Below are 7,625 nucleotides of genomic sequence, written 5' to 3'. Positions count from 1 at the left end.
AATGGAATGTGTGCTGATTTCAAATTATTGCAGGTGGACATCAATTGTTTTAACAGGAATAAAAACACGACACAGCAATGTCTTAAAACAATTATGTATTGAATGATGGCTTACAACTTCATTTGCAAGAAGGTACTCATCCACTCCTGAACATTATGGTGCGAGTTCTCGACTCATGGTTGACTTTCAAGGGATTCGGCAACAAATCTTCAATGTCTTGTCATTACCATCTTCATGTCCACAGCTGGGTGAAATTATTACTTCTTTTTTTTTTTAGGACCAATTATCTATTTTTAGTGACTATTGTCAGTTATAATTAAAAAAACAAACATTTTGCGTCTTGTTTTTACAAAAAGCTTTGCTTTTGTAAATAACATGGTTCGAAGCCCAAACGATCTTTAATCACACCTTATTACAAGGCATTACTCCTTTGAGGATAATGCATGGGGTATATGATATGTCACAAAAAAACGATTTGACTATTTATATGACAGCAATGTTAACAGGGTATCTGATGACTTATTGTTAATAGTGGATTCATGATGAAATTGTGAGCCAAATGTGTCAGCTGCACCATGCATGGACTTCACTATAGTAAAAATGACTGAAGTTGTCGCTGTGCAAGAGCAACACAAAAAACACAATCTACCCCTTGTCATGTGATCTAAATGAAATACTTGCATGCAAAACAATGAGATTTTCATGAGAACAACAGCCTTGTTAAATATATTTCTTCTTCTGCCACTTGCCCATGTTTCACCACAAAAATCCCTCAGAGTTAATTATACATTATTTTATGCACAAAATTATGCTTATGAAGACCATAAAAAAGCATTTCAGTGGCTGAAAGAAAAATAATGGAGAGAACAAAATCCACTGTTTTCAAAAACACAATCCATTCACTTCACACTGGTAGTTTCAATCTATGATCTTTGACACGTCGGCGTACAGAATTTAACGGCAACAACTGCTTCCTGAGAAAGTTGCCGTTCGCATATTCTTACAACTTTAACAGGTCAGATTATATCAGAGTTATTCCCTAAAACACATATTGTATTTGTTTGTCATAACCACTGCCACAGAGGAGAAAAACAGTTTGAGGAAAGACTACCCTGAGAGAATGTCTTAAACATGGGCGAGCTTGTTAGACCAGCACTGGCATGGATGAGTTGGATTTATTAAATCTGTACACTCTATTTCATTAGAATCAGCACACGTTGTTCCAAGAATTTAAGATGTTATTCAGAGTAATTGTTATATAAGTTCTCTACATAATACAATCCAAGTCTTCTGACCTACGAAGACATGTGCAAGTGTTTACTACCAACGTCAACAATACAGTCGAGGCAAAGACTTGTGGACACTAAAGGATAATGTTGATATTTGACATTTTTCTTGAGTCCTCACAATTATCAAAATCTAAGTGCTGTAAGTAGTTCATACACAAGGTAGTGAATATCTAATTGTGGTTTAGAGTATAAAATACATAAAAGAACATTTTGCAAGCATGAAAAAAAAAAGACACACAAAACACAATTTGTCAAATATAACATATGGGGATAACTGTAACCGTGTGCGCCCCAGAATAAAATGTACTAATAGTTGTTTTTTTCCCACCAGGTTAATGAAGTCATACCGAAATGATCATGCTCTCTGTAGTGTCATAACATGCGTTAATCACAATGTCAATGCTTTAGAGGTTGAGGTGTTTCATCAAGTATACATTATTATTCTAGCTACAGTACAAGATCCATTTTTAAGAAAGTGCACTCAGTCAGGTGTTGGTTGTGAGGATCACCTACAAGCAAATAAAAATTCCATTTAAAAAACAAAACTTGATATTTGATTGCATTTTAAATGAGCTGTTCCACTCCATTTATTCATACAAGCGTGGTTCATGTAGAGTGCGTCATAAAAGTTCCGGGACTGGTGTCAAAAATGCTTTTTCAGCCTTTGCTGCCAGACTTTCTTCCATTTCTGGATTCTTCAGTCTTGATGTCGTCCATGACTTAGACAGGAATTGCCAGATGCTCAGGGCATTTTCAGCAGGTGCGTTGTCATGGGGAAGAAGCGCGAGCTGTCCAGCAACACCAGTCCTGGAACTTTTTTTTTTTTTAACCCACTTTGTATTAGAATTAAGCACATGGTCCTAGCATGGTGTGCATTTAGGTCATCCGAGCCGAGGTCAACCTTGTCTAGTGTGTGTTGGTCATTCTACGTTGTCTTCGAGGGACAGAGAGTGAATTGTGAAAGACGAAAATTGTGTAAACTGTGCTTGTGTGTAGTGCACGTCAAACTGGCTACCCTAAGCACGAGGGTCCTCAATAGTAAATCTCAACAATTGTTTGAAGAAAAAGGGGAAAACAAAAATGGTCAAGAGTACTCCACTCATTATATTTGTCACTTCCTTTGTTGTTTTTTGTGAGGTTTTCAACATTTTTCTCTCATTTTCACTCAAGTATAAGCACAGGAGACTAACTACAGAGCATAACAGGGTCAAGTGAGTACCATGCTACATCAGGTTTCCAGAAGGCTATTGCAGACAATCCTACAACATGTACAACCACATTTTATACGTGTGTTACAAATAGTTTAAAACATGTCACCAAGGAATTAATTACAAGATGTTGAATATTTAGAGTCTTAAGGGACTATTTCTCAGTCGCTGAAAGGATTACATGTTACTTGACTTCTCAGTCCAGTCTTAAAGACAAAATCTGAAAAATTGCTATTCAAAAAGTAGCAAATTTGGTCAATGTCTCTTTTCAAATAGTTATAGTGCTTTTAATGGCTTTAAGACAAGGGTCTTTTTAATCTCACCCAGTGGCAATCTACAGGATTTCAGTGTACATCTTTATGACACCATAGCTGCAAAAGTCTCCATGTCAAGTCCAGAAGGTAAAAGGACAGCTTGCTGCCATACATAGCTCAAAGTAGTACGCATTAAAAAAAAGAAGGAAACAAACACATATTTATAAACTTTTCACCCCTTGCGGGGAATTCAGCATCATGTTTGCTCTGTGTGCCCATTTTCAACAAGTTTTGCACTTTGGAAGGGCAGGCAGGCCTTTTCGGGAGCCAGGCTCCATTCCAAGTCTTCGTTCAGGAAGATCTGATTTGCTCTCCTGCAGGACACTGAAAAGCTCAACAGCACTACAAACAAGTAATTCAGCACAGAGACTTAAAACTCCCATTCCAGTGTTTCTTCCCGATTGGCCGCCCTTTCCAACCTGTGGATGATATTATTGAGGTTTGCCATTTTCTCATTGCGTCTCTGAGTGCTTCTGTTGAGCTTGGGGCTTTGGAAAGGAGGGGGCGCATTGGGGTCCAGGCTGTGATTGGTGCCTGCTGAGGACGGGTTCGGCAGTGACGGGGATATCGGAGCAGAGGAAGAGGGCACGGGGGAGACTGACATCATGAGACCTGGTGAGGATGCAGCCGAGGGGGAGTTGAGGGAGACCTCCAAGCTGCTGCGGCAGGCTTCTGACGAGGCCTTGAAGCTGACCGGGTCAACGGGCGACTTTCCAGAGTCCTCCCCCTCGTGCCTGGACTGATTCACTCTCTGGGGGGCATCAAGAGAGGTGGTGCTCGTGTACACGGCAGCCTGACTGCTCATCCCCTCTTCCTGCCCCGCCAACGGGGGCTCATGACAGCCAACGGGGGGGTCCTCATGTTCACTTTTCAATTGTGGGAACTGCACTGCGGTGGAAAAACACTGAGCCCTCGTTTGTCTCATGGAGCCCTCTTCCCCCGCCTCCTCCATGTTCTCTCCGTCCACTGCCTCCTGTTTGACATAAGGAAGTGCAGCATTGCTGAGAGGAAGGCTGGAGTGGTTGTGTCCTGAGGGCTGCTGCAGTCTCCTCTCCTCTCCGTCAGAGTGGGGGCTCCTTGTTAGTGAAGGCGAGTAGCTGTGGTGCTGCTCAGCATCAGTGTCGTTGTCTGGCAGACCTTCCATTAGCACTTCACGTCGCATCCTGGACCTGCACATAACACTATTGTTAGACTTTTAAAAAAATATAGTACTTTCCTTATTGACATTTTATGTACATATTTCAGGAAACTTGCTAAGTCTGGTGGTCAGGGATGGACAGGGAATAAAATTCGGCCCTGGGCAGGGGTAGGGAAAGAAAAGCTTGGCGGCCCACCTTGCCTATAAAGCTCTGGGGGAAACCCTGCATTTGACTCCTGAAAACCCTTTTCTGGAACAGCGGAAACAATTAAATCCAACAGTCCAAAATCTTCCAAATTCATATTTTTGTACAGTTATGTATACACAGTAAATTCTGTAGAATAAATTTTACTCTAAACAGAGTCTATTTGGTCCCACTCAAATTTACGCTTGGAAGAGAGTAAAATATTCAGAAAAGAAAGTCACTCAAGGATTAAGTTGAGGAACAAACCCACAACTTCAGGTTGCGAGAGCCAATCTACTCCCTGAGCCATGCCGCTCCTACTGTGTGTTGGTATATCGCTCGCGTCAGCTGGAATCTTTGTATCTCCAAAATCTCCTTTTGGATATTTGCAAACAGTAAGAGTGGCATAGCTCAGGTGGTAGAGTGGCAGTCTCCCAAGCTGAAGGCTGTGAGTTCGTTCCTCAACCCTTTAAACTAACTTCTTTAAATAAATAAATAAATAAACTAGTAAAACAAAACAAAAATACATTCCCTTTAAAACTTTACTATGTTTTTGTCATGGGATAGTCCAATTCTCTCGTAGGCTACACAGCAAAAAATACTCAGAGTAAAATTTACTCTCTTCCAAATATAAATTTTACTCTGTTTTGAGTGGGACCAAATAGACTAGTTATGTATAGTTGTGAAAAGTTAATGAAAACAGCATAAGTCAACAGTAAGAGTTGCACATTAAGACTGGCCTGTAGTTGTGGAACCAGTTGATAACGGTGTTGGTTTTGAGGTGGAGCTGGCCAGCTAGCATCTCAATGGTATTCTGAGAGGGGTATGGCTCCAACAGGTAGACCTTCCTCAGGGCTTCTTTCTCCTCTGCCCCCAGCACCACTCGAGGCTTCTTCACCTGACCGTAGGAACACAGGTCCAGCGAGGCTAAGGATGGACTCACACACTCGGAGCGAGTACTGGGCGAGTCGCTGTCTGAGCCTGTGCTCAGGAGCCCATAACGCCTCTTCAAGTAAGCTGCAATGTAAACAAAGAGAGAACATTATTATTATTTTTTTTAAAGAGCCATCTTATTGACATGCTGGAAAATAATGAAAGATATACTTTACCTTTCTTTTCCATCTTCTTCATAGCCCTCAACTTTTCCACATTGTGAGGATCATTGAGCCACAACTGCATGCGCACAAATGGCTCCCTGCCTTTCAGACTAAGTTTGTGCCAGGGTTTGGGTCGGGACAGCAGGTCAGACACCGAGCCTTGAGTCAGACCCAGAATTGTCTCCCCAAAGAGACGCTGGCCTGTAGGGAAGCATGCATGCTTGATGACTGCAGTGCTACTTACTACTTTGTATGTATGAGATGACTACTAACATTTAATGAACTCACCTAGATTATTGTCCGTTAACACCTCTTTGACTTTTTTCGTGATGGCGTAGGTGTCCAGCTCTGTCGACATGGCTACCAGCTCCTGGATGCCAAACGGGTTAGCGGGGTGATGTAGGGCCATGAGGCTGGAGGTTGACTTCCCTCCCTCGGGCTGGGGAGGCAACCCCAGGACCAGACTCTCAGGCTGCTGGTTCTCCTTGCTGCTCTCCAAGGAAAGGCTCACTGGTTCAACCAGGGGACTCGGCTGACCCTCTGCTGGACTCAGGGGTGGGGACGGTGAAGACTGAGTGGTGACCGGACTTTTATCTGAGGGTGATAGACAGCAAGCATAAAAGGACCTTCATTTAGATATGACAAAGGTTCTGATTCTCTACAGCCATTTGCCACATGTTCCGCTGTTACGGATAAGTTGAAAATGTTCTGGAGCGGTGCGAGCAAGAAGGCATCACATGGTGCTCGTGTTGCTTAAATACCATGGCTAACGATTGTTTGGCCAACCAATCACGTTTGTTGACACTGTCATGTTTTCAAGCAAGTCTGACTACAGTGCAGACAACTCCTTCAGCACTACAGCGGGCTAGCTAGCATGGCTAACACGGTGCGCAGCCGCTCTTCTAAAAGTCACTAATCATCGACCTCATGGCGGCGAATAAGCTCCAGTTTTAACAAGAATCATTATCACAAAAGAAGGCTGAGTAGAGGAGTGCAAAGCTACGCTAAACCGCTAAGCTAAATCATTGAATGTAGTCTCAAAGCAGCGCAATAAGTGCTTGTTGCTATAGTACGTTTTTTACTGAAGTATTTTTAGAGCCACACACATGGAGAGTAACCAGTTAAATATAAGACTCAGAAAACCGGAAATGAATTCATACATTATCACGTCAGCAAAGAGGGGCCTCTAATGTTAAAAGTATGCTATATTAAATATTTAAAATATCAGCAATGTTAATTGTTTGTTTGCACAATAAGGCCGAGTTTTGAATTTGACTCAATACAAATGTTCTCAAAATTACATATCTTATTTTACTCATTTATTTTAATAAATTTAGCTTTGCTAAAGGACCGTACCCTCAAAAAAAAGTTTTTTACCCTAATGAACTTGAACCATTATTTTAAAATCTGGATACATGTGCCCTGTGATTGGCTGGAGACCAAATCAGTGTATCAAACAAACAGAAAATGGATGGATCATGTACTTGCAAGCGAACGGCAAAAAAAAAAAAAAGTTAATTTAATCAAAAATAATTAAATGGTGCGCATTTAAATAGGAATTTTGCACTTGGAATCGTGAAAGAAAACATGATAAAAATATCAAGACAAACATATTTTAAGTGTTGTTTGGGGTCGTTTTTGGGCGTGTGTTTGTTTTGGTTAAGATGCAAATGTTCCTAACAAAATCAAAATGTTCCTGACAGAATATCCAGAATGTTCTCGAGAGGTGATGATAAGGGCTGGCATCTCTGCTTATTCTAGAAAATGATACCCATGCAGAAGAGTTGAGTGAAAACAATCTTTCACTGCAGACTCACCTTGCCCCTGGTGCGGGGCCTGGTTGAGGGTCTGGCCTAGTTGGTCAAGTAACCAGAGCTGCATGCGGATGAAGGGTTCCCTGCCTTTCTGAGTCAGCTTGCTCCAGGGTTTGGGCCGTGACAGCATGTCGCTCACGCTCCCCTGAGAAAGCCCAAGCACCTGTGCAACATACACTTATTTTATATATCACTAAACATGAAAGAGATATACTGCGCAAATAACGAAACAAATGATTGAATTGAATGGCTGTTCAAAAGTTATGCAGTTCCAAAAACGGCCACTAGAGGAGAGCAGAGCATCATGAGTGTGGGAAAAGTCCAATCTAATTAGGCCATGAAACTTGGCAGCACAGTAGAAGGAAGGTAGGAAGGTTTTTTTTCTCCCTTATTTTTTTTTTTAAACATGATCAAAGATTTAAAATGAGAGCAGCATTAAAGGTCTTTGTAATGATAGGCCAAATTAACAAGAAGCACCGAGACTAGATTTAGTAAAGACAGAATTGTCCTTTAATAATCATCTAAATTAATTTGCCACTTCCTAATCAACTGAATAATGCATTTGATTGGTGTTGGGGCCC

The 7,625-nt window shown here is 41.5% G+C and overlaps 1 protein-coding gene across 4 annotated transcripts in view; it reads right to left on the bottom strand.

Annotated features, from left to right (window-relative positions):
- Window positions 1-78: 78 nt before the first annotated feature.
- Window positions 79-7,625, bottom strand: part of cux2b (cut-like homeobox 2b) — a 120,246-nt gene continuing 112,699 nt past the window's right edge. For all 4 annotated transcript variants that reach the window (XM_086076562.1, XM_086076564.1, XM_086076565.1 and 1 more), the window contains exons 18-22: window positions 7,048-7,207; window positions 5,519-5,824; window positions 5,243-5,431; window positions 4,874-5,150; window positions 79-3,980 (exon numbers count right to left, since the gene is read on the bottom strand). In XM_086076562.1, the coding sequence (XP_085932688.1) occupies window positions 3,182-3,980; window positions 4,874-5,150; window positions 5,243-5,431; window positions 5,519-5,824; window positions 7,048-7,207 (1,731 nt within the window). In that variant the 3' untranslated portion in view covers window positions 79-3,181. The remainder of the gene's footprint in view (window positions 3,981-4,873; window positions 5,151-5,242; window positions 5,432-5,518; window positions 5,825-7,047; window positions 7,208-7,625) is intronic.

Source organism: Leptonotus elevatus, chromosome 5 (genome assembly GCF_054856555.1).
Source record: "Leptonotus elevatus isolate MCC_2025b chromosome 5, RoL_Lele_1.0, whole genome shotgun sequence".
NCBI classification, from domain to species: domain Eukaryota; kingdom Metazoa; phylum Chordata; class Actinopteri; order Syngnathiformes; family Syngnathidae; genus Leptonotus; species Leptonotus elevatus.
The sequence above is the reverse complement of the archived record's forward strand: the minus strand, read 5'-3'. Positions and strand labels throughout refer to the sequence as shown.